The sequence below is a fragment of the Sturnus vulgaris genome, chromosome 17 (genome assembly GCF_052056855.1).
Source record: "Sturnus vulgaris isolate bStuVul1 chromosome 17, bStuVul1.hap1, whole genome shotgun sequence".
NCBI classification, from domain to species: domain Eukaryota; kingdom Metazoa; phylum Chordata; class Aves; order Passeriformes; family Sturnidae; genus Sturnus; species Sturnus vulgaris.
Window position 1 is genome coordinate 11,702,231 of NC_142259.1, and position 27,713 is coordinate 11,729,943.

General features: G+C 43.8%; 1 protein-coding gene across 13 annotated transcripts in view; it reads right to left on the reverse strand.

The window, feature by feature from the left end:
• The window catches only part of PTPRT (protein tyrosine phosphatase receptor type T), a 432,144-nt gene extending 404,940 nt beyond the window's left edge, over nt 1–27,204 (reverse strand). For all 13 annotated transcript variants that reach the window (XM_088175102.1, XM_088175100.1, XM_088175101.1 and 10 more), the window contains exon 1: nt 26,998–27,204. In XM_088175102.1, the coding sequence (XP_088031228.1) occupies nt 26,998–27,067 (70 nt within the window). In that variant the 5' untranslated portion in view covers nt 27,068–27,204. The remainder of the gene's footprint in view (nt 1–26,997) is intronic.
• Between the last annotated feature and the right edge of the window lie 509 nt (nt 27,205–27,713).

Consider the following 27,713-nt stretch of genomic DNA (forward strand, 5'->3'; position numbering starts at 1 on the left):
GATGAACTGAGGGATGGGATGACCAAGTGTCTGAATATTCTCTGGCATTTTTCCAAGCAGAGCTTTCAAATGACAAATCACTGATGGCTGGAGACCTCTGGGGTCAGTGCACAGATGGGTCCATCTGCAAGGGACATCCCTTGGCACAGCAAATGCCGAGGATTTGAAGAGATGGATGCAGCCAGAAAGGCCCAGGCAGGTATTTCCCAGTGGGTGGAACTCCTTACCTGACACACCAGTTCACAGGGAGATGCTAGTGAAGCTTTCTCTCATTCAGGAACAAAACTGCCTCTTGATATTGAAATTACTTTCCTTGTTCTTACTCTAAAAATACCTCCTGTTAATGCTCAGCTTTTATCAGGAGTTGTAACACGCCCTAAAGATTCCCTGTGAGGCCAGCCCAGACTTGGTTCCATCTTTGGGGCTTTTTAATCTAGATCAAGTCTCCCACCTCATCCCAAAAGTCACAGTTCAAGAAACCACAAAACTAATCAGCTTCTGCTCTTGCTTCATTTCCAGTAATTGCTTGTAAAAGCACCTTGTGACCCAGGGGCTGCTCTGGCTCAGGAGCCTGCAGGACTGGCAGTGGCACAGTGACACAAAGGACATCTCCTTCCCTCAAAAGGATCAGGAAACAAAGATTGCTTTCGAGCCATTGTAATAGACTCTCACCTGGCCAAGTTTTACAGTTTTATTTTATAGGGGAGGGAAAAACACAGAAGAGAAGAGAGCAGGTGACTGCATCCTGATTTTAGAGGGGAAAGGGGAAAAAGTTGATTTTCAAAACCAAGCTGGTTTAATGAGTGGTACAAAATATCATCCTATTTCCACATGACTGGAAGACATTTTGTTAACTGCAACCAAACAAGAAAATCAAGAGAAAGGTGACAAAACAGAGTGCTCAGAAAACTGAAACTTAAATTCATCCACTGAATGGGATGAACCCTGCTGCCCCGGCAAAGGGGGAATGGGGAGAAACAGCTCTAGAACCCAAAAAGTTCCAAAACCTGTGGTGTGTTTGCAGAGAAAGAGAAATAAAGATGTTATGTGATTTACTTCTATGTACTGAGTAAAATTCAAATACTATGGCTTAGCCTAAAGGAGATGTGCAGGGGAGGTTTTTTATTTTTAAGTTTTAAAGGACAACTGAAATGAGCAGTTATCAGCTTGGCATCAACGGCAGGTAAAAGAACTGAATAGCTGATACAGAAATCAATTAATAAAGAATTAAACTAATTAATCCACAATCCACGTAGACTAAAATAACAGCCCCTTCTATAAAAACTCCTGAGATGCCAGTAAGGGGAAGTGTTGATAAAGTTACTCCAAACTTCCACAGGGCATTTCCCTTGGAATGAGGTGGCACCTGCTCAATTCACCAGCTGCTGCAGCAACACAGGGCAGGGACCTTTCCCACATCTCCTTTAGGGGAAAGACATCCTGTCCCTCTCCAATATTCAGCAATTTTAGCTTCCCAGTCCTCCTTTGGGATCAGAGAACATTCCCTCAGTACAGCTGGCAAGGCAAGATGAGGTGCAGCTCCTGAATCCCCCAGTTTGCTGGTGTGGAGATAAACCAGCACCTCTGGGTCAGGAGAGGTCTGTGGAGTGTTTAATGGACAGGGAAAAGGGGTGGAAGTGTGCAGAGGATGTGGGACATGAGAAAGAAAGGAGCTGGTTCTAGTGGAGACACTGGGAGAGGTAAATATATCACAGTTGTCAAGGAAAGGAAAAAGCCACAAACATTTTATGTAGAAGGCACTTTCGAATCATTTTTTTTCAGACATTCCATTTAACTACACCATGCTGTGGGACACCTCAGATCCCCATTCTTGCTGCACAGTGCCTGCCTCCAGAGCTTCCCAGAGCTGGAGGGTCAGGAGGCTGTGTCTGGTGCTCCACAGGGCATCCCCAGGGACCTCAGGGGCTCCAGCTCTTACAGGAGTCAACTATCAACTCTGCTCACTTCCATCTCCCTCAACACCAGCCAACCTTGGCAACTTCATTAGAAATCTTTTCTCTCACAAAGAATAGTTTATATTCCCAATCTCATCTCAAATCTGTGGTAAACTCCATGGCATCTCTTTTATTTCCAAATGAATTTGCCTTATTAAAAAGTAATGAGCTATTAATTAACTTTGCACTCATACAAAGCTGTTTAATTCTCAATCCAATTAACAGCAATCTGCTGAAGGATTCTAATGATTATTTTAAATTTGCTAAGAGAAACATCTCTGAGCCTTTCATAATAAGATATTTATAGAATGGCTTGGGTTGGATCGTGCTCACATTTTAATTCAATAACATTTTTATAATACACTAGCATCTCTCTACAACATTATCTCTGACAGCACATCATTCAGATGCACAGGAAGGCTGAATAACTGAAGCTGCTTATTTAGAAGTTGTTCTGGAAGGATTATTTTGTTTTAGGCTTTCCCAATCCCAACATAGGCACCCCTCAAGTAGAGTTTCTGTTCAGAGAAGTCGCCCAGGGGTTTCACACAGGTGTTTGCACTGCAAAGACTGCAGTTACAGATTATTGACCACCTCTGCAAAGGGTCAGGAAATCATCCCTGTCTGCACAAAGGAGCAGCCCCATGTGGGACTTGGCTTGCTCCATTCTGTGAAGTTGCACAACCATAACATCAGTTCTTACACTGTGTGACCTTAGAGCCTAAACATGCACTGTCCTACGTGGCTGGACAAGAGAAGCTTTATCTCCATGTAATTCCAGTATCTGAAGGGTTTCCTCTCCCAACACACAGACAGAACCAACACCTGTACAGCACAAACACCTGCAGCCACTCACCTTGCATAATTTCAGACAGAAAATAATTTTGCAAAATCTACCCTTTCAAAGACAATTATTCCCTCCACCACTGCAGCAAAGGCACTGAACAGCTACAAAGCTGCAGCTTTTCATTCTATATATTCCTACTATAAATTTTCCCTAAGGGAAGTGAGGAGCACAGAGCTCAACACACTGAGAAGCAGTTGGGAAGATAACCTCCCCTACACTTTCAAAAACCATAAATGAAAGAAACTTTAATATTATTAAAGACCACAACTTAATGTGTGGTTCTTAATAATTAATTACCACTGCCTACCTGAAATGAGAACTGCCAGAAAAGCTGCAATATTAAATTCTGAGCAATTCCGTGTTACACAGACCTCAGATACCCAATTTCAATCAGGTGTTCAGAGCAGGAAATTTCTAAAGGCAGTACAAAACTCACCTCTGCACACACCCACAGCACACACAAACCCTGTCTAGTTTAGCTTTACACATATCCAAACCTGAAGTAATGCAACTTATCACATGTTAGAACTGACATGCTCATCTATGAACACAGCAACAGGAAAAGTCAGTGGGAAAAGTATGAGTGGAGGGGGCACTGAAAAAAGTGGTATAAAACACAGGGGGTGGTAATTTTTAACCATGCAATTCCTTTAATGGTAACTTTTGTTCAATGATAACTTTTTCTCATCCAGGTGAGGAATTTCTGCTGTTCCACTCAGGACTGTTATTTGCACTGAACCTGTTCCTGTAACCTGGTTGGGTTTCCCCACTTCAGCCACTCCTAATAGGGGATCCATGTGCAACATCAGTCCCTAAAAAACAGGTACCCACTTAGGAAACTGAGGCTAGGAAAGGTCACAGCCCTTCAGCCATAAACAGAAGTCTAAGAACAAAATAAACTTAAAAATGTTGGTGCATCAATGAGTCCCAGTTAAAGCCAGCACTTCTCTTTGCATATCTACATTGGCAAGATGCAGGATCCTTCATGAGAGAAAATGCATTTTCCTTGATTTTAGATATTAAGTAATTCCCAAAACAGCTTTCTGCATTTGCAAGTGAGAGATTTGAAGACATCCACAACAGGAAACACTGATTTTTACATTGTGGGATCCTCCAGTCGCTTGTAATTCACTCATGGCATCGTGCAGGACAACTGCACAATGTGGAGCAAGGACTGTTCATCTTCCTGATTGATGAACACCCTCTGTGGGTGCAGTTTTCCCTCTCTCAGAGGCAGTTTTGTTCATTTACATTCTCCACAGCCTCCTGCTTCAGAGGGGACACACGTTTGCTGATTTACTCTCTGCCTTTGATTGAGGCTGAGGGCATTGCACATTATTTTATTATCCAGTACATGTACACACAGGGTGCTTTAACTGCTGCATCCATGCTCTTATTTTACAAATCAATGCCGTGCCTCTCTCTGAATTAGAAGAGCTATCTGAAGGTATTGATCTGTTCATATTTCTTTTCCTATTGATCATGTCATCTACAGCCCCATCAAGTTTCCTTTGGCAACAGAGAACATTCACATTGTGCAATTTTCTGTGCTCAGTGCAGTGACATCTGCCACTAAACTGCCCCAAAGTAATAAAAGTTAAACTTCTTGACTGTTTCGTACATTACCCTCTGGACACTCACATTCTCTCACACACAAATCATTTTTACTGTGACATCTGCCTGTTTAGATTGGGGACATCTTGACAACTGCAGCAATTTGTCCAGTCTCACAGGATGGACAGTGAGCTCCTTCTCCCAAACACAGCAGCCCAAAAGAGGAGCTGGTTTGCAAAATTCAGGAGCCAAATGACAACACACGAAAATGCTTTATGCTTTTATGAAGCACAGAGGGGGCTTTAAGAACCATTTACACATCTTGCTTAACATTAACTTGAAAATAACTTCTAAACTACTTTCAGGGAGTTAAAGAACAAAACCACAACTCTAGCTCCCCTGCTAGCTTCTTCCAATAAAAGAGAGTTGCTCCTACAAATTCTTTTTCTCAAATTCTGTTATGTGGAAGGTTTTTACTGTAGAAACAACACAGCAAAAACTAAGAAGGTTTTTGGTGCATTAAGAAATCAACATTTATCACCTGACATTAGTGCCCATACACACCCCTCGTACCAGAGGAGAAACAACTCCTGTGCCCCGTGATGAAGCCCAACTTGAACACTAGGTTCCCAAATTTCAGGCATTGAAAATTAATTATTCTTAACAAGATAATATAGCTGAAATGCATTCTTTCTGCCTGGGTGGGACTGAGGTGTGCCTTGACTGCACAGAGGTGCTGGGAGCAGGGCTCCTTCAGAGGGATCCAGGTCCCTTCCTCAGCTCTGGCAGCACAGCAGGGCGAGGTTAAAGTTGATATTTTGCAGCTTCAGAGAGGAGAGAACAAATGTGTGCTGGGCTGGGCCACACACATCTAAAGGTCCTGCAGCTCAGGCAAAGACCAGTCTGCAGAGAGCAGGTGCAAATAGCCAGATTATTATTCCTAAATAATAATGTTACTCCTAAATAACATCAACTCTACCACAGGCAGGAGCTCCAGGCAATTGAAAAAGGGAGAAATAGGGAGGCCCCAAAAGAGAGCATCAGGGGAAGCACCATACATGGAGAAAAATGAGCCTTGAATAACCCACTTGGTAAATATCACTCAGTTTGCATAGAACTTGCATATTTCAAACTCACTCCTACTGAAGTCAAGTGGGCTGATCTTAAGAGCTGAACTTCCTTAACACTGAGATCAGGGTGTAAACACAGCTGTGAATTGTACCAAACGATCTCTGAGTAGCAGCACAGAGGAGATCCAAGGGGTTTAGGCTACAAAGTCTGCCACAGGAGCCTCAGCCCCTTCCCATTTTTAAACCACAGAAATTTCTACATTACACAATCTCAAATGATTGATTTATATGAAGTTACCTCAATTATATACACAGAAAGACAGTAAAATAAATATCAATGGCTAACTTGTGGTGCAGCACAGAAAATAATTTCACTAAATTCAAGACAGCATCAAATTATGATATCATAACTTTCATATTCTACATTTTTATTCATCCCAATAAAAGGTTTACTAATTGATGGTGTCATACTGTACTAAACAGCATATGCCAGGAGGAACAGCTGCTAATGCTGCCCCTGCAACAATCTGGAGCAAGGACTGAAAAAAAAAAAACCCCACATCTAACAGAAAGAACTAAATAAAAATAGGTAGAATACTACTATTTATGTCCTTTTTTTTTTCCCTGAGAGAATCAATAGAAAGCAGAACTTTTTTTTACAAAAGAGACAAATTTTGTTTGGTTGAGCATAGAAAGTTCATGGAAGTGCAGGATCATTACAAATTAAATGATTACTGATGCATGAAATACAACATGGCTGGAACCAGGTAAACAAAGCAGCAAGACAGGAAAAATCTGTCACAGCCCAGGCCCCCTGCACCTGGAACTTTGAGAGAACTTGGGGTTTTTTCAGTGCAAAATGCTGTCAGTCATAAAATGAGCAATCTGTTCTCCTCTGAACAAAGACAAACTCAAGGTCCAATTCGTGCAGCTTCAGCTTTTCCATGGTGGAAGATAATTCAAACCCAGCTCAGCAGCAGCTTCATTTCATATCCCTGAAACCCGAGGATGCCATCTGCAGCCCTGCATTTACATTTAACATTAAACTGAGCTCCTGGCAAACTTCAGGTTCAGCCTCCAGAGCCTCAGCCTGTACTCCAGCAGCTCTCCCAACATCCACACGTTAACTCCTAAGGCACATCTGCTGCTGAACACTCCAAGGAAAATTCATCACCGACATGAAAGCTGTGTGCCACAGTGTTTGATGTCCCAGAGTGTGCAGCAGGGCTGAACAAGGACCAGGGCTCCCTACAAACACCCCCAGCTGTTGTCAGCACAGCTTTCCCTGTCTTCTCCTGCAGTACAAGGCGTGCACGTGGAAAAACAGAAATAGCATTTTTGTTTAAAGACGTGCAGCCAGAGTTTCTCTCTATTGCAGAGCCCCGGATGCTGCCTGCTGCAGGTGACAGGGACCAAAGTCAGCCAGCATCACTGGAGCATCATTTTGGAGCATCACTGCAGGCTGGGGAATACAGAGGCAAACTGGGAACAAAGCTGTCCACACAACTACCACTGAAACCACTCCAGCCTCACAAATCCTCTCTAGCAACACCCATTACTGTATCTGTTTATAAAATAATTCTTTTAGTCTTGGATTTATCTGAAAGCCTCGAGCCTGCATAAGTGGCACGCAGAACAGCTGATTATAAATCTCACAAACAAGGACAACTCCAAAGTCACTTTGTACAACTTTCAAAGTTGAGCGGCTCTAAAATGGACAGAAATCCCATTATTGCAGCACAGCATCCCATTATTCAGCACTGAGACACTTTCCCAGTGCTATTACACAATTCACACAGTGCATGGGTATTTCTGTGTCAATATGGATCAGTCCACACAATGTGCAACTGATTTTCCATAGTCAACTTTAAGTGTAATCAAACAATTTAAGGCCTCAATGGGTATTTTAACAGATGGAAAGAAATCCAAATGAGTAAAGGCATTTTGGTATTTGCTACCATTTAGAGTTTCAAAGCTTTCAGCACACATATGTTTAATCAGAGAGCTGATTGGGATCACGGGTGAGTGATTATTTATTGACATGTGCACAGAGGGATGGAAACAGAACGGGATAATTGGTTCCTTGCCAGAGTAACTGGCAATCGTTATTGACCATTTTTTATTTTTGGACATCAGCCCAAATATGATATTGCATGTGCCAGAGAAGCTTTACATTTGGCAGAAGTGAAACTACAGGAATAACTTCCTACATGTGATTAATCCTCCTAATTCAGGGCCAAGATACTCCCCAAACCTCACAGTTAGTCAGGGCCTCCATCTGCACATGTTACAGAACAGCTACACACATACACACACATTATTTTCAGCAATCCAAGCAGAAAAACAAGTTGGCATTTAAGAAAAACAAACCAGCAGCACTCAGATGCCTTTCAGACCCCTGGTATGAAGCAGTAATCACCACCTTTCTCTCACAACCCAATATTGAAACGAGGCAAGTGCAAATGTTTGCTTTCCTGAGAAGGGCAATACTCCAAGAGATGAGAAGCAGAACCACAAATACTGACGGAGCAAGGTCCCTGTCCCTGCTGGGGCCGAGCTGAGCCCCTTCCCCTCCTCCAGGGGAGCCCTCTGTCCCTGCAGTGTGGGTCCCCATCCTGCCAGAGCTCTGCAAGCAGAGATGCCACACTCACAGCCACAAGGAGGGCTCAAAAACGCTCAGACTCACCTGCTCCAGGGAGGAGGAGGACAGCTGGACACAGCTGGACACAGCTGGACACAGCTGGACACAGCTGGACACAGCTGGACACAGCTGGACACAGCTGGACACAGCTGGACACAGCTGGACACAGCTGGACACAGCTGGACACAGCTGGACACAGCTGGACACAGCTGGAGGAGGGCAGGGCTGTGGGTCAGCTCCAGGGAGTGAGCAGGAGCTTTTGAAGCAGATCCTCGAGCACAGCTGCTCAGTCCTCAATGCACAAATCTTCACAGAAATTCAACCAACGCTTTAATGTCTCCTCTGTACAGCTCAAGTCGCAGGTGAAGTTCTGCTGCTTACATTTTATTTGTGAGCAGCATCAATGGAAGTCGGATACATCAGAAACCCAGGTTTCTTCTTTTCAAATCTAAAATCTCCTCCCCAAGCCTTTTCTTAAGCATCCTTCTTGCTACACTGAAAATTACCATACCTGAAAAGACTTTGGCCCATATATGCAAATTACAGTCTTTCCATAAACTTTTTTAAACACTTAGTTTACCTTTAATTATTAACAGCAGTGAAATTCAAACAAGATGACAACATCTACTTACAGGATTGCTAATCAACTTTCCAGTGTTGTTAGAATTAACAGAATTGTCTTCAAGACCCCCCCAAAGCTTCTGTCCCCTCTTTTGCAAAAGAATATGTGCACAAGTGGATATAAATACAAACACTTGAACTTAAAGACAAAAATCTGCAACGTTTAGAGTCAAATACAAAAGTGCAGAGCAGACTGTTTGAATTACAGGCAGCTTCATTATTTTGTGTTTTAAAACCTAAAAAATGGGGGGAGGAAGAAGACAAAATCAGCCCCACGACTCAAAATTTGTTCATATAGTTTCTTTTTTTGAGACAAAATATTTGCTACATGACTTTGTGGGAACAAGAGGGTTATTCCCATCTCTGCTAAGAATCACCAGCTTGTGTGGATTTTGTGCAGATTGGTATCCTTTAACTCACAGAAAAAAACCCAAGAGAATCATTTGATTCAATATTGATTTGGGAGAAAATTCACAACTAAGCATTTTTCCCCCAGTACAAAATACACAGGGCAGGGATGGGATCACATGGAGCAGGGAAACCTGACATTACATCCTGCCAAAGTTCTGCTGGTTCCCAAAGCAGAGAAATTTCACAGAAGCAATTCTTTAACCATCCAATTCAGAAATATTTCTACACCCATTGGTAATTCTGACGATTTTCAGCCTGTGCTTATCCACAGCTCAGCACAGATGTGGAAAGAGATTTGGAGGAAGGTGCCAGGGGAAAAGGAAAAAAAGCAGTCAGCTCTACGTGCAAGGCTTTATCTGTATGAGAAAACAATGCTAAAAGAAAGCAATTTAGCAGCTGACACTAAACTTCCTCACTTTAATACCTCCGAGTTAAAAATCAATAGATTTTAATTGCTCATTCCAAAGTAATGTTTTGTTCTGAACTGAAGCAGAGTTTCCATGCTTGCTGCTAAAGATTGCTCCTCAACAAGTGTTGGAGTTATCGATTCCAATTTCACTCATCAGCAAAATACTCCATTTCAATTCCTATATCCTGTAATATAAAACTTGAGAGTTTCCCTAAAAAACTAATGCTGCAAGAATACAGTGAAAACTGACACATTTTCTTCCTGTCTTGCTGAAAAGAGGGAAATGAGCTATTTTTGCCCCCACTTGCCCAGCTACAGACAGGAGTGAGGCTGCCCCTGTCTTCTTGGGAAAACATCATCTCCAACATGAACCAAAGCTCTGTGCAGCCAGAGGAGCCTGCACAGCCTCAGCAACAGCTCAGACAGCCAAGTCTCATCCTAAACCATCCTTTCCATCTGTCAAAAAAAAATTTAGGAGTTCCTTAAGACCCAGGCAAGATGAGAACTACACCAACCATGCTGCTGAGCTCATGGACATGTCCAGAAAAATGCCTACATCCTTCCTCACCAGAGCAGGGGGAGTTCAGAGCACAGGAGCTCTCTCTTACCCTGTTTAAAGCTCACATTTAAAATACTCTTCCAGGAATACTTGCAGTGCTTGCAGTTCACACACTACAGCAGGCAGGCAGGGGAATATTTCAAAACTCATTAAATTTAACAAGACTGCTCCAAGCAGACAGACAGCAGCACTGTCAAACCTGTAATGGGAACTAAAGGTGGGAGTGGAGCCACACACGGAGCCACAGGAGCAAAGGCAGAATAACCAGGATGGTTTGGGCACACAGCCCTTACCCACAACACAGCAGGAGTCTCCTCCACTCACAGCTCTCTCTACTTCAGCTCCATCAATGAAAAAAAAAAAAAAAACCTCTTTCTCCTACAAAGACTGCTCTGCTATATTAAGATGTGATCAAATGCAAACATAAGTTTGAAAGAGAGTGCTGGCAGAAAAGGCCTTTTGGAGGTGTCAAATATGCAGCACTACACTTTGTAGCACCATTCCCTATAAATGTGTTTAATGAGTTAAACCACAAACAGCCCCAACCCACCACAGGAGACAAAGCTGACTTGGTTTTTTATACAATTTACAAAAATAAAAAACACTTTAAGCTTGCTTCTAAGCTAGGTTTAGTTCTAGTGTCCAAGCCACAAGGACAGCAGGGATATATCCACACTTTAATGAGGCCAAGTACTACAAGCATGTTCAGCTCTCCAAAAGAGCCAAATAAATTGTTCAAGAAGCCTTAAAAAAAAAAACAAACAAACAAACAAAAACACCTCAGCTTCCAGCAAAAAAATTCTAGACAAGTCAGTGTGCCACAAGAAAATAAATCTCTCTTCTTATATATTGTCTCAAAAAAGAATTAGTATGTTTTCCCTTAAATGAAAATGTAACAGCTACTGACACTCTGATTATTAGCTTTCTGTACTGAGTGGACAGCACTGAGACAGTAAATCAGGATGAACATAATACACCAATTTATTCAGCAAAGCCAAATATCCGAGGAAGCACACACTAAAATTTAATCAAGCAACAATCACCTGGGAAATCCTGTCCTGTGCATCAGCTATCGCCAAATAAATCCTAAAATATACATACATGTGTAAAATCCACACAGAGAAAAATGTGACAGCACAAACAGGTTTTGTCTGAGGGTTGATCTGAGCAGAGGGGATTAAAACAGACACACAGACACAAGTATTACATGACAGACATGGATGTCCTGGTGCAAACCCAGCAAAAGGCAACAGTGATGAAGGGACTGGAGCACCTGACACACAAGGAAAGATAGGAAAGCTCAGTCTCAGGAAGGTTCATGCACTATCCATGTCCATGGGAAGGAATAAAGGAGATTTCCCAGGGAAGCTGTGGCTGCCCCTGGATCTCTGGAATTGTCCAAGGCCAGGCTGGGCAGAGTTTGGAACAACCTGGGACAGGGGGAGGTGTCCCTGCCCATGGTGGGGGTGGAACAGGGTCCTTCAGGTCCCTTCCAACCCAAACCATTCTGTGATTCTATGATCTCTTCCTCCAAAAAGGAACTGGCAGCACTCAGTGTTCGTGAGGTTTTTGGAAGGTGAACAAGAAGTACCTCCACTGGTTTTATTGAACACATGTTCATGGATGACAGCCAAGACCTAAACAAACCTTCCTGAGAAGTTATCATTTGATAGTACTGAGAAATAGGAGCCAACCTGAAAACACACACCCCCATGTCACCTTCCACCAGGAAATCTTCAAATAGTTCACCTGTGCTCACCCCCCAACTCCTGAGAGATAAAAAGAAACAAGGATGGTCCTTACAATAGACTTAAGTGAGACATGGAAAAGATTCACCTGCTCAAGATTATCAAACAAGATGAGGACAGAGTTTGGAACAGAGAACCTGAGCTTTCAAATCCCTGATGTAAGCACAGCACCAAAGGTGCACCTGCTCCCTGATGGAGCACCCCACAGTGCAGGAATTCCAGGAATATCAGGAATGGGAAGGGAGCACAGCTCCCACTGACTGCAGGATTTCAGTGCAATGAAATCATTCAATGATTTCTATCTCCAAGGAAAGCTGAAGTTTGCTAAAAAAGGCAAGATTTCATTCTCACCTGTGAGATTACCAAATACAACTGTGGTGAGTCAGAGCACTTTGATTTTCCTGGTGAACCAGGAGCAGACAGAGAGCTGCAATATCCTTAAGTCTGAAAGAATTAATTAGCAGTGAAGTATCATAAGGGGCTGGGGGAGGGGAACCTTGATTCATGTTCATCTTTAAATACTTTTTCTTTAAATCATTTCCTTGTGCAATTACTCATATATTACAGATAATGTTCTTGTACTCAATTTGCCTTGCTGTAAAACAGCAACATAAACATTTTCCTCCTCCCTAATATCTTTAGAATCAAAGTTATCATCTGATGAGAGGTATCCAGGGGAACACTATTCAATACAACAAATAATTTTTCATTGGTATTTACTTCCTCTTTAAAATATTAAAGGCAAGGAAGGGAGTATAAAGAACCAAGGTCAATTCATACATAAATATTTAGCTTAGAGATGCAATTCCTGCTTCCATTATTTTGTACTATTTTACTACTGTGTCTCAAGGACACGTACTGCCAGTAAACTGCAGTTTTCAGGCTTTTATTTTGTACTGAGTTCCCATAAAAGAAAAATTCAAGAAAAATCCAAGTTCCATCTATTTCTGAACAATTAACTAAGTTCTCACTCTGACAGACAAGCTAAGAAGTGGCAGCCCTGTCTTCCTGCATGACTGAGATGTCAGTAGAATCTCCCTCCATGACAAAAACTGCAAATTTGCACAAAAGCAAACTTCTTAATCCCACCATGCTTCTTCTCTCACATTTTTTTCCAACTTGCCACAAGCTTCTCCTGCAACACTAAATCATGGAATTGTTTAGGCTGGAAAATACCTCCAAAATCATTGAGTCAGACTGTTAACCCAGCACTGACCAAGCCACCTCTAAACCATGTCCCCAAGTGTCACACCCACACATCTTTCCATTTCCCCCAGGGATGGTGACTCCACCACTGTCCTGAGCAGCTGTGCCAGTGCTTGACAGCCCTTTCCATGAAGAGATTTTCCCTAATTTCCAATCTAAACCTCCTCTGGCCCAGCCTGAAGCTGTTCCCTCTCTCCTGTCCCTGTTCCCCGGCTGTCCCCTCCTGTCAGGGAGTTGTGCAAAGCCCTGAGCCTCCTTTTCTCCAGGCTGAGCCCCTTCCCAGCTCCATCAGCTTTTCCTGATGCTCCAGACCCTTCCCCAGCTCCATTCCCTTCCCTGGACACTCTCTAGCCCCTCCAGGATTTTGTCACGAGGAGCCCAAATCTGACCCCAGGACTGGAGGAGGGCTGTCACCAGTGCCCAGCACAGGGGACAATCACTGCCCTGATCCTGCTGGTTTTTTCAGAGATTTCAGTATCTTGGTGTGCATCCTCTACAGAGCTCTCCAACCTCTGGCAGGCCTGGGGTGAAGCACTCCTGGCACTCCTGGCTGGGTGGGATGAGCACAAGGAGGACAAAAGCAAAGCCCACGAGGAAGATCCCAGGGCTTCCCTCTGTGAAAAACGAGGTTCACTTTCCTGGTAGATTTAAAGAAGTTTAATAAAAGACAATAAGAGACAAACAGTAAAGCAAAAGGTAATACAGCTGGCATTCAGCTGTTTTGGAGACACCCCTTAAATTCATCAGCCCATTTTATATTCATAGACCTGTCATGCATATTCAAACCTTTCTATAAACTCATTTCCATATTGCAGGAACTGTTTTGCATGGCCACTCCTTAAGTCTGCCTTTTTAGATCATGGATGCTTCTTGGCTGTGGTTTTAATTTATTTTTCTTATCAGTCTGAGTTTGGGCTGTGGTCTTCAGTTTCTACAGGCAGTCTGTGCTGGTAGCTGGTGTCTTTATTGGTGTCATCCAACCAAGCAGGCAGTTCACTTACTACAGACACTTTATCAGCTGACATTACTCCTAAAGAAAACTATACCTTAAAAACCATTCCAACACCACACAGAGTATCCACCCTAATGTTTGTGAAAAGCCAATACCATAATATGTATTTATAACACCTCCTTGTACCAACAGCTTGGCATAACCACCATTCTCCTGCCTTCCTTCCACCAAACGTGTCTGAAAGCCAAACTCAAGACCACTTGTTTTAAGACAAATCTGCCAAAATATTTTTAACCACTGGTAATTTTTACCCTTTTATTTCTCTTAACAGAGTTCTCAAAGTGGAGAATCTAGAGGTTTCCTAAATAACTCCAGTCACCCTGACAGCCTCAGAACAGGAACTGGTCTGCAGATCTACTGGGCACATACAGACAAACACCTGCTGCTGTGCCACTATAAATTCCAGAATATCATTTAACATGGATGAGCACTGCAGGAACACAGCAGGAGTGAAAGGCCACTAAATGCCTTGCAAAAGGAGAGAGCAGAGTAAGGAAAATGGATTGGAAGCCTAGGGGCACAAAGAAAAAGGAATGTTTTGAAAAAACTCATTATAATTTGTTCTCTTTAACTCTATAGTAACATCAACACTGAGAACAATAGCAAAAAAAAATAGGATGGAAGCTAATTTTCAGAAGACATGAATTCCCTCAAGTTGACTGATAAATAACAGTGTTTTCTCTCCTCCTTTTTGTCTTTAATGGGATTCAAATGATTCAATTTAACTGCAACAGCACCGGTTTCCCCACCCAGCTTTCTACTATTCCCGTCAAGGCAAGCGAAGCACAGGGTGACCTTAATTGTGTACATGATGCTGATTTTGATTCTAACAAGTACGAGTGTACCACACAGCAAATATAAATTTAAACAAAACCATAAAGGCTCAAATCCCAATTCATTGCAGTCCAACTGCCTCCTTGCAAGTCTAAACCACAATAAAATTCCTGGCAGCCCTTCATGATCACCTCACAGAGGAGCTGCCTGCACAGCTCTATGGACATGTACTACCAATAAAATACACATTAAGTTTCCAGGCTCCTATTTAGTCCTGAGTTCTCATAAAAGAAAAATTTCCAGTGCCATCTAGTTCTGAACAATGAACTAAGTCACCATCCTGACACAGAGCCTGAGAAGCGACAGCTCTGCCTTCCTGCATGAATTAGGTGCCAGTGGAATCTAAATCTGTGACAGCAAAAAGCAAATCTATTAATCCCAACACACTTTCCTTACATTTTCATGGCTTGTCATGAGCTTTCACAACACAAAGCTAAACAATTGTTTAGACTGGAAAAGCACTTTACTCTGCCCAAATCCCCAAATTTCTGTTCATATCCCTGCTTTATCAGCTCTGGGGTGATACAAAAAAAGGATGAGGGTGTTGCAGATTTACACACAGGGCAGCCAAAAAGAGAAGCCCACAGATTCCTGACTGCTCAGGTGATGGGCTTCCCTGCCACAAAGGGACACTAAGAAAAGAGAAATATTAACATCAATAAATAATCAAGCTTTCTCAGGGGTATTAGTTGCACTAGTAGAAGGTTATCCACAAAACCCTGTGCTAATCCTCTTGTAGGTTTGACTGAAAAAAATCCCCTGATCACAACTTCTGCCGAGGGACCTTTAGTTGTTCATGCAGAAGATGGATGGCCCTGACTGGAGGGGCAGCTCCTCAGTATTTTGTTTTATTTTTACTGTTAGCTCCGTGGGCCCATGTATTATTTACTGCACGCTATGCAAACTGAGCTCCACACAGAGAATTATTAATTTCCTCTCAGGTTTCCCCACAGCTATAGAATTTCTGGGCTTTCACCAGCATTCAGCCACACTCAGCACCCCAGCTCAGAGATCTGTGCCCAACCCTGTCCTTCAGGCACTCCAAGATTAAGGCTTAACCCACGCTAAAATCACATTCCCCATTTGCAGCTCAGGGATTTTCAGGGTTCTGCAGGTGTGATGGGACATCCCAACCCTTTTTGGGGTCTCACCTCAGCCCCCCCAGGGTAAGAGCTGATGCTGCCCTGGCACAGCTCTCCAGCAGCTCAGCCAGGAATTCTGACACACAAATTAAGGCATCACATGCTTAACACTCCTCCCCTCTCTCACTGGTACATGATGTGCTTCTTTAGCACCTACAAATCATACATTGCACTTCTAATTGGGTTTTGTTGTTTTGTTTGGGCTGGTTTGCTGTTTGCTTGGGGCTTTTGGCTGAGATTTTTTGGTGGGGTTTTTTTGTTTGTGGCATGATATGTTGGTTGGGCTTTTTTAATCCCACACTCGCTATCTGCCCCTAGATTAGATTAAGTCTAAATGCAGATTTGGGGGTGAGGGGGATTTGGAGGGGCTCATGGTAGAGTCTTGCCTTCACCGTGATGCTGCTGATATTTAATAGATAATCAGATTAACTAAAAAACAGCAGAGAAGCATTAGTAGATGTTATCACTTATGCTAAATACAGCATTATCACTTTTTTCTCCTCACTATACCTCCTCTTCATTACCCTCTTCAACAGCATTATAATACAGTCAGAAATTTAGAGGGAAAAAAGCCTGCAGTGGATTGTTCCATTTTTTTGTCCTGTCTAAATTAAAGTGACTCAGACAACAGAGTTTCCACCATTTCCTCTGGGACACAATTCCACAGTCTCGTGGATCTGCAGTAAGATTTTCATAATGCCCAAAGTAATTATTTTCTTCTTTTTATCTCATTCTATTCTTTTCACTGTACATTAAATATTTCTCCCTTATTCCCCTTCTTTCCCTCTGAGGTACTCTCCCCTTCCCAGCTCCATTCTCAAGTAGAGATCCAGAAATTAAATGGATTTAGATACTGTAAATCTTTGCTCAAAAGAGGAGAAATTTATGTCACTTTTGTGTACTCTCAATATGTTAATTTGTCACTCCTGGAAATAAGAAGATGCTCAGGAGGAATATTCCAGGCAGAAAAAACATCCTGACATATACTTTTTACAATACAAACACAGCAGGTAGCATATTCTGCCCTTAGTTTAGTGCACTTGCTGCTTTTCAAACCCACATTCCGTTTGATGCAAACACGCCATCAATTGCCAGTCAGTGCTCTCAAAAAATCCCAGCATTAATCACCCCCAGATTGCTCAAAAATCACTTTGTATACACCTTCACTCTGGATTTACATTGCAATACAACTCAGGATTTCTTCTCAATTTCTGCTTGAGATTCTCAACTCTTGACTTCTTTTTTTTTTAACAACTGAAAATTTCAAAGTTTACCATCACTAAGCAAAAACGTACAAAGGAACTACTTATAAATTTTCTCAGCCTTAATGGAAATGGGCTCTGAAGTCTGAATGTGATGAGTGATCCTTCTGCCATGCCCTACACGAGGAGGAATTCTGTGGGCAATCCAAACTGGACAAATCAAACACTCTCCTGCATTCTCTCCAGCAATTCTAGCATGAATTACACTTGGCAAGCAGGATGATACAAGTTTGGGATTTATGTATTGTTAATGCTGCTGTTGTTTCATCTTTTAAATACCTGCAAGTCACCCTGATGTAAGTGACCACTGGGAATTACACTAAAGGACACAAGGATATTTCTTTCACTGAAACACTCATTTATTGCACAATCTATTAGAAGTAGCTGGTTTTGAGCATGGAAGAAAATATCTCTTTAAAAATGCAAACAAACAAACACAAAAAAAACCATTTAAAAAAATCCCACACCAAAAAATCACACCAAAACCCAGGAGTGATTCAATATAGACAACTGCCAAGGGACCTTCAGAAACCACCAAGTAACACTCCAAAACATCACTTCCCAGCCATTATCAGGAATATTTTTGTATTATTACTAGAAAATCAAAGAGCAAGGGTAAAGCAGATGTCCAGTGCAGCTGTGCTCTATGTGTTTTGGGTTTTTTTTTTACAATAAATATGCACAGAAATCTTAATATATGCATTATAAAACATGGAAATATTTGACACATGGAAAAGCCTTATAATAAAAGATGCAAAGTTGAGTGTTTACTTTAAAAGGGTTATTTTTGCTTGGGAAGTTCATTTAAGGACAATTAATTATACTTTCTTATTTTTGCAGGCTCTGGCCTTGGCAGTCTCCAGGGTTATCCCTGTGCCAACAGAGACACTGTGTTTATTTCCAAGCTTTCCACTTCTCTGATCATTCCTACCACGTGCTGATAGCTGTTAGTACATACACCATCTCCCATGTTTTAATCATAAAAATATTTACTGTTTGCGTAGGAAACCCTATCACCAGCAAAAAAAATTTATTCAGGAAGCTGGGAAAATGTTTGGACCAACATTTGCATAGCAAAAATCCCTTTTAAAACACGATTTTTTTTTTTTAAACCTATTATTTTTCATTGGATCACATGGATTTATTCTCCCTGATTCACGCTGGAATGTTTGAACCTCAAGAACTGCGGGGAAGCGCCGAGTTTAGAGCAGCTCTTTTTTTCAACAAAACGATTATTCAGATCACATTTGGGGGAAAACTCCAAAGTTGGGCTAGATCTAATTCAGACAAATGAATAAATTCCCACTTCCCAAAAGAAACAGTGGGTGCAATGCAGCATCCCTGGCAAGTACCAAACGCACGTGTTGGTGCAGAGGAGCGCCATGGAATCAGTGGGATGCTGGCAGCCAGCCTGCCCTGCCTCTCTGTACCTGCCTTGCCAGGCAGGAGAGCAGCAGAGACCCCAGGGCACCTTCCAGAGAGGGAATGAGTCAGTGCTGGCACAGGGAGCCACCCTCTGAAAGTCAAATCCACCAGGTCACTGCACCCTGGGCAGCCAGAGCCAGCGAAGCAGCGCAAAAAATCTGACAGTGAAAGGCTCAAAACCAGCGCTTTGAAGGGAAGGGGCAAAGATGAGTGACTGGTTTGAGGTGGGTGAGGGCTCCTGGATGTTTAATTAGGGTTGGCTGCTGCACAAATTGAGGCACATCTCGGCTGCCTGGCACAGGCTCTGACCCAAGCCCAGCGATGCACTGAGGTACCCACAATATCCTGATCAGCCACTCTGATACAGGCAGCAGCGTTCTGCAGAGTGTAAATATAACAGGCTTTTCCTTTCACATGCTTATTCCTCTCCATTACTGAAATAAACAGTGTGCAACTGTCGTGTGAACACATGAGCAGAGCTATGAAACACCAGCTGAGCTGGAGAAACAACAGGGAGAACTGCTGGTGGTGTGGTTGAGGCTCTTAAAATATCAGCAACTGGCAAATATAACAGATAAATATATGCTTTTCTAAGCAAACCTAGAATGGGCTGCTGGTACATTCAAAATATTCAGTTTGGTTTGCAAAGGGAGATGCTCAATCATTGTGAAATTAAAAACAAGAACCCAGTGCTGTATCCCATGTTTCAGCCTAAGGAGCAACGTTTGCAGCCATGAGCTATCTCACAATGACTCTGGTGGACATTTAGCTTAAAGAAATGGAGATTATATCAGTGCCAGCCACCCTTCCAGCCTGAGAGCATCCAGCAGCCCACTTCAGAGTTTTATTTTATCTCTGCTTCCTCAGTGTTTCTGTTCTGGCAAAGTTCCCTTTCCTATTTCCTCTCACCCCTGCTCTCTTCCTACTGCTATAAATTCACCATATTCTCCTTTCCATCACTAACCCCCACCCAAACACCAGGATCCTGTCAGCTGCCACCCTTCTTGTTTGACTGTGGCACTGCTCATGTTTTTGCTGCTGTTTCTGTTTCTCCCTTATACAACTGCAAAGAAAACGCTCTTCAGGGTATTAAAAAAAAACAAAAAAACACACCAGTAATTTGTGCCTCTAAAGCATTTAGCAGTTGGCTCTTCAAGTGTTCCAAAGTTACTACACAACAAAGCCATCCCTTCAGGTTTAATAAACAATTAAGAGGGAGAAGGGAGTTTTATTAAAGAGACTCATTAGGGGAGAGGAGTTGGTACCACTGCAAAAGTGGCAATTGCCTCTCGAGAGCGGAATGAGAAGGTAACAATGAGAAGGTAATGAGCACTTCTGCTCAGCCACTTGACAAACACACCCAGCTAAAGGCCAGAGAAAGCACAGAACAGACTTTCGAGAGAGATACACCTCTTTTCAACAGATGGACATGCATGGAAAACACCACAAATTGCTCATTATTGTTTACCTTAGTGCTTTTCTTAAGAACAAATTAGTAAAAATTCTTGGTACCAATCCAAAGCAGTGCTGTGGAGCTAGATGGACACAGCTTCTTGGCTTAGCTGGTTGGGGTTTTTTAAAATATTTTTTAAATCTTTTTTTTTTAAATCATCTCTGAAGAAACATTCAAAACCATGAAATATGTCCCTGAGAAATGACTGACTGTGGTAGAAACACACTGCACTTTACCTTCTCAGCAACGACTGTTCCCATTAGAGCACTGAATTCCCACCAAGAAATGCAGAATGAGATTTGGGTGCCCGCACCTAAGTGGGTACATGTTGACAGCAAATCCCTTTTTTCTGGAGAAAAGAACCATCAAGCTCAGCAGCTTCCCATCTCGCTGACAGAAGTGCTCTTCTGCTTATCCAGCAAATGCTGCTGCACTTCCAGTAAACATTTCTAAAGGAAGAAAGATCCATCACAGAGCTTTAATTCCCTTCTTCCTCCCCTGCTTTGTGCCCTACTTCTACTAGGTCACAATCACACATGCTTTTCACTCCTACAAATCATTGTTATCTTCTCAAATGAACAAAGCCACGTGGCACCATTACCATCCCCAACTCTACATTTTGCCATTAAAAAAAGAAAAAAAGAAAAAGATCCTGAAATCCCACTTGACAAAATTGGTATATTTGCCTATTTAGGATTTCTTTTCTCCCCTCTTCTATTGTGGGCTGACCTTTAGGTCAGTACTAAGGGAAGGAACATTCACACATGTTCAGATTAAGGTAGAAGCAACAAATTCAGCAGTGCTGAACTCAAAAGCAAAATATTCCAATAATATTCCCAGCACAGCATGAAGCCCTACTTCTGCTCACACAGGTAATGACACCTTTTTCAAATTCAAAGAGGGATGGATTGAGCCTAAACATAAAAACGGATAAACTCTGGCTGAAGTGGTCATACTCTTGATTTTGTTGTTCTTTACAGCATTGCAGAGGACCGGAGTGGAGCAGCCCTCCTTCACTCTACAGCTGAATTCACAGCCAGGAGCTCCTTCCCAGTGATTCAACACAGCCTCTACCAGGAACGAAGCTGAGATTGACAAGGATGAATGTGGAAAAAAAAGAAGTGATAAACTCTGTTTCCTCTGTAAAGCCAGATCTGAAGCCGTTTCAGCTAAGAAAACAGGAGATATGGGACACTTTGAGCACTCCCAGCACAAAGGGAACAGCATGGCTGAACAAAGAGCTTTGCAGAACCGGAGGCTGCTCAGGCTGCAGCACTGATCTGTGCCCACACAACATCATCAGCTGTCAAACCCCACAGCCTTCCTGAGAGATGAACTCAGAAATATCAAGAAACAAGAGGCAGGTCCCATCCTCCCAAAATTCATGAGCAGCTCAATCGTTCCTTCACCTACATGAGCTGCACCACTTCAAAGGGCAGCAGAATTCACCAAGTCGGCCTGAATTCCCAAGGCTGCAGTCCCAGGGAGATCCAGCTGGAGAACAAAATAAAAAAATAAAAAAAAAAAATCAAGCAACTGGCCTTGGATTGATTTACAAGCACTACTTAAAAGAAAACAAGAAAACCAGAGGAGACCAAGCACTAAGTAGGTCCTTTCTTCCTGGGGTTTCTTGTCCTGTTTTACCAGGACTTCCCAGAATTACATCATCTTTAACTAGGGCATTAAACAACACCTTAACAGCCTTCTTTCTCCAGAGGTCCTTGTTTGCTTTAGCTGAAATTTCTTTCTTATCAGCATCTTCCTCTGGAACATGCAATGTCCTGTCATCCAGTTTACAAAGTATTTGGCATCTCAGTGATAGATGGGATGTATTTATTGGATATTAAAAAACAAGCAGGACTGATTAAATGATGCATGGTCCAATTAAGACATAGTAATTGTCTCCTTCACCATGAAGATGTACGATCTTTAGGGCTCACAATAATGAACTCTGTTTTGTTATGTAATGACAAATGCACAGAAAGATAGGACCAGGCTGTGAGAAGTCCTCACTGATGCTATCAACAACACCCACCACCTTTGGGTGCCTGCTCTTTTTCTCTGGCTTCACCTGGAATAACACTCAAAAGTAAGGGACAGCACCAGGCCAGGAAGGTGGGAGGGTAACAGGTAGGTAAGGATGTCTCAAAAAAAAAAAAAAAAAAAAAAAAAGCAAGCAGAGATCATCTCAATGAAGATACATCCAAGCAGTACCATCCAGCACAAACAGGGGAGAGCACCAGCTAAAGAAAAAAAATAAGAAAAGTGGGAACTGTAAGTGGTATAAAAAAAAAAGTGACTTCAGGCCAAATACATTGGCTTAAATGAGCCAAGTAATGCTGCTCCATAAAATGTTCCAGAAATACTCTAAGAGCTATATACCACCTTCACATCAAGAATATGAACACAGAGCCAAGGAATGTCAACCCACCAGCCCTTCCAGGGGGAGTGGAGCCCTCTGCTACTGGAGGCAAGGGGAGGCACAGGAGCTTTCCTGCATCACAGATGGGAGACCTGGACAACAACTTGTTCACAGCAGCAGGTGAGCCCTGTGTGCTGCTGCTATTTCAAATGCACTTAAGGAAAGTATCATCTATGAATGCTCCTAGGAGCATATTTTGGAAGCTCAGTTACATATTTAATCTGTGCATTACAACTCACCGAGGAAACAGACTGCAGCAGTTTCCATAAAAAATTAAGGAATGTCTCTCTAGAAAGACAGAGGGCTTTATATAGCAATGCACACACACATCCTGCTGCTCGTCACCCAAACACCGAAAGAGTTTGTGGGGATGTCAACCAGGCTGCAGGATTTCTGTGGTAATGCAGAAGAATTATCGTTCTCAGTCAGCAAACCCATGTATGCAATCAGATTTTGGTAGGTGGATTTCAGACAACATCTGCTGTTTTTATTTTATTTTTTTTTTAATTAGGGCCACGTTAAATCAGTCTCAAATTTGCCCATTGCCAAAACATTTAAGTTCCAATGCACACCTCTCCATTGTACATTCAGTGCTTCCCATTCAAGCAAAGAACAATACCTGCCAATACACATTTGTGCACCTCACTTATAAAATCACAATGAAAATTACCAGAGGCATAAAGCAACTATTATGATAAATAATGAGCTTTAAAAAAACCCACACCATACACACACAGTGAGAATCAGAGACACTGATCCTTCTGTGCTGAATGTTATTCAAGAGGATTGTCAGAGCAACGCTGAACAGATCAATTTATTTCCCTTTCTTCTCTCCACTTAACTGGATTTCATATACAAAAGTAATTGTTCCTATAAGAAACAACCCTTGTCCATGGCTTTCGAGGTTCAAAGCCTCAGACCTACATCTTTACTACTATTCGGGTTTCCATGGCAACAGATGATGGTGCCTTCGGAAAAAAAATATACTTTAATATTCTACAGTAAGTGCCCCAAATCATTCCCGTAATGTTAATGAAAACTAGAGCACGTGGGCCCGCACGCAAAGCATAACAGACTTTAAAAGTACAATTAAACAAGAAAAGCAGAGCTCAGGGACTTGCAGGAGGGAGGATGGTTAAAAAGGGCTCTGCATTTGTAAAAGAGAAGGATTATCCCTCAGAGATTCACAAACGCCTTTATACACACAGTGACCTTTCGCTGCCGCTGTCGAAAGAGGCAGTTTCACAACATCACCTTCTTAGGATTAATTGTTTATGTATTAGAAAACAAATCGAGCCAGCCAGGGATAAAAATAAAGTGGAATTGTGGTGCTAACAGCTCCCCAGAGGGAGAGAAAAGTGATTATTGAGTTAAATGGCTGCATTGTTAACAAGTGCCACACAGAGCAGCTCGCTCAGAAAGACCCGTTTTTCACCGCCAATTTACTGACAGCAAACCCTCAGCAAATGAACTCCTACTAAATTAAGGCTTCCCCCAAAAAATCTCCTTGCAGTTTGGTCCCTTTTCATCTCCTCTCCTGCCCGGACGAGCCGTGTGTAATGAACTCCGAGCTGAGTTTGAGCAGCCTTTGGGAGCAGCCAGCTCCACATCCAACTCTGCCAGCAAAACAAGGAGCAGCAGAGTGGGAAAATTAAATAAAGCGCTGCCAGCAGCAGAAAAACAAGTGTTAAATAATCTGGTGTGCAGGTCAACAGCCCCCATGTAAACTCTCTGTCCTACTTCCCCCCCCCCCCCCCTCCCCCAGATGCTTTTTCACAGCTGCAAATGATTTTAATCTCTCTATTTATCGCCCCTGTTGTGCTAAAAATCCTCACAAAACAGACAACGGTAAAATGTGCGGCACTGCAGGAATGCCCCACTTGTTTTTGGCGGGAGGAAAACCGCACAAGGACTTTCAGGAGAAGAACTTCCCTGCAAGTAATGCTCCTTCAGCTCAAAAATCCTGAACCACTATCGTTACCTGGGCGCTACCTCTGTGTCTTGCACGGAAAAGCATTTAAATTAGCAGCTGACCCTAGACCTGACAAAAAGTTTAGAACCTCGAAAAGCATATGTTGAGTTACAAATAAATACGGAGACTGCAGAGAAGGGGAAGTAATTGCTGGGGAGAAGAGTTATAAATAGAGCGACAGAGAAATTATATAAAGAAATTAGCGTTAGCCAGCTCCCTCAGGATGAAATGAGGTATTCCAGGGAGAAGCCATGAGCATTCTGCTGTCTCTTTGTAGTATTCCTAATTTTACGTTGGGGATAATACAAAGCAGCAGCAGCTGTACAAATCGGGTAGGAACTGACTACATTTCCTCTTGACTTGTGCCTTTCCTATTTCCTAGTCCAACGATGACTTAAGAAAATATTTTCAAAATAAAAAAAACCCTAGCCAACTTGCACAGTGATTTTTCGGGATGTTTAACAAAAGGCTGCTGTATAAACGCGGTAGGCTTTGAAAAATAATCGGAGACGGGAGATATTTGCATCCTAAAAGTTATGGAGAGAGCACCACCTGATGGAAGATGCGGAAAGACACCGGTGGCATCAACTGGAGCCACTCCAAACTTCACCGAATTTTCAGGGACAAAGTGCACCTGCAAAACTTTGCTTTTTACCAATTAAAAAAAAAAAATCAGCTAAAGGGACACAGTCCAGACCGATACACTTCACAGCAGAGATTTGTTTTAAGGGTAGAAAACTTTGTCCTAATTTCAGTGCTACAAGCAGCTCAGAAAACATTAGGTATTGAAATCAGTGCCTCTTACTTTGGGTGGTAGGACGCACACTCAAATAGGAGGGAGAAGGAGATACTAATGATTAAAAAAGCCTCACAGTCAGTACTTCTGCTGAACTGATAATTAAAATATTTCATGGCTTTCCTAAAAATAATTGAAATATGTTAAATTTTCATGCGTTTAGCTCATATTACATTATCTCCCTCAAATACAAAGTGTCTTCTACCCCCTTAAAACTTTGCTATTTTCACAGAACCCTCTTCTTTCCAAGTATCTGGCTAAATGATTCATCAAAAGCCCAGGATCTAATCTCAATTTATATGACAAGTGTCAAGAACACGAAAACAGTTGGAAGGGAGAGAAAAAAGGGGAGGGGGGGGGGAATAAACAGCTCCACATATTGCTTACTCAAGGAAGCAGTTCTTTAACTAGGTTAGATTTCCCAGCCTCTCTAATAAATCTGTGCTTTGTGCAGTTGCCTAGCAATGCAAACAAGATCCCGGCGGTGTCAAAGGCAGCCGGGGTGACGGTGACACCTCCCCGGGCGAGGGTCTGCCCGGCCAGCCCCATCCCTGAGCCCAGGGCTCCGGGGAAGGTGTGCTCAGCATCTCCAACACGCCACTAGAGCTGCTTTCAAACAGCCAGAGTCATTCGAGCTGCTTCTAGTCACAAAAACCTTCTTGTGTTGGAGATTGAGCTCAACTTAGTTTCGTGCCTCCAGCACGCCTAAGTCACAAGCAGCGAGCTATATCCCTGTGTTAAGCGATATAACACAAGGAAATTTTACTCGTCTGAAATATACAGGTAGTTTTAAAATACTTCTTTTTCTTAAGTCAATAGAGGAGAAAGCTATAACTGCTTATTTTTTTAGCGTGAGCACAAACTGCAGTGAGAAAATTAACGTATTGCAAGATCCAGTAGAAAAACAAGACCCATGTAGCTTTGGATTACCTACAGAATAGCACAGGAGGAGAGAGCCAGCTCTATAAGCACCTGTCATCTTCAAGTAATTCAAACTATGCCTAAAGGAACTCGTAGGAGTGGGAAAATAGCCGGCTACTGTTACTGTACACATGCCAGGGAACAAAGTACTCCTTAACATCAGCGACAGAGAAAGTGACAATCGGGAAGGAGCCGATCCGAGTGGCTGAGCACCCCGAGAAAGTTCCCGGAGCTGTGACATGCAAGCGGTGAAACAGCTGCCACTGAAGTTCCCCGAGCCAGCCCAGACCCCTTTCCCTGAGCCGAGGGGAAAAGCAGCGGCTCCCCCCGCGCTGCACATCCCGCGGGAGCCAACTCCTGCCTCGGGCTCGCAAACGCTCTTCACCGCCAAAAAACACCCCACAGACCGCGCATCACAGAATAAAGGCGATGCTGTCACCTCCTGACACACGCAACTTTGGCAGGAGCGAGCCCCCTCCCCGGCCCGCAGCCCCGGCGGGACCCCGCACGGCCGGGCAGAGCCCCCCGCATCCCCGGCCCTTCGGAACCGGCGGTACCGAGCTGCTCGCTGCCGCTGGCCAGCGCCTTCCGAGGCGCCTCCATCCCCTGCCGCTCCCCGGATGGCACCGGGAGCTCCCTGCGAGGCCGCGGGGCTGGAGGCGAAGAGTTGGGGCTGCCTGGAGAGCAGCACCCGGAGGACGGAAGAGCGGGGCAGCGGCCGGGCGGGCATCACTCACCTGGGAAAACCTGTCCGTCCGCCCTGGGCAAGAGCTGCAGCAAAAAGAGGATCGCGGCGACGCCGGTCATCCTTCCCCGGAGTTCACCTGCCCTCCCCGCTGCCGCGGAGCCGCTGCCTCGCCGCCGCTATCCCCCGCATTGGTGGCCGTGCGCGGCGGCGGCCCCGGCAGCCGGAGCCGCGGTGCTGCTCGGCGGAGCCGCCGGAGTGGCGGCGGCGGCGGCGGGCGGGGAGCGCGGCGGGGCGGGCGGGGGGCGGGCGGGAGGTGCCCCCCGAGCCCAGCGCCGGCCGCGCCCGCGCAGAGCCGGCCCCGCTGCCCCGGGGGCGAGCCCGGCCCCCTCCCCCGGGGGAGCGGGCGGGGAGCGCGGCTGCCGGGCTCCCGGACGCCTATTCAAGCCCGGCTACGCGCACGCTCAGCGCCCCGCGGTAGCGGCTGGAGCGCGGCATGGCGCGGCGCCGCCAGGTTTGGTTTGCTGCTCCTGCCCGGTTCCCAGCGAGGATGGCGAGGCAGCGCAGGGGCTGGCGTTAAGCGGTGGGCTGGGATTGGGGGTGGGATTGGGGCCGGGATGGGATGGAGGGAGCGACCCTTTGCTGGAGCCACGGGGGAGGCAGGGCCCCCAGCCCCGCCGTTTGATGGAGCGGCTGCTGCGGGCAGATCACGGGCACCTGCAGCTGAGAACAGTCATTTCCATCCTCATTCACTTCACTTTCGGGAGT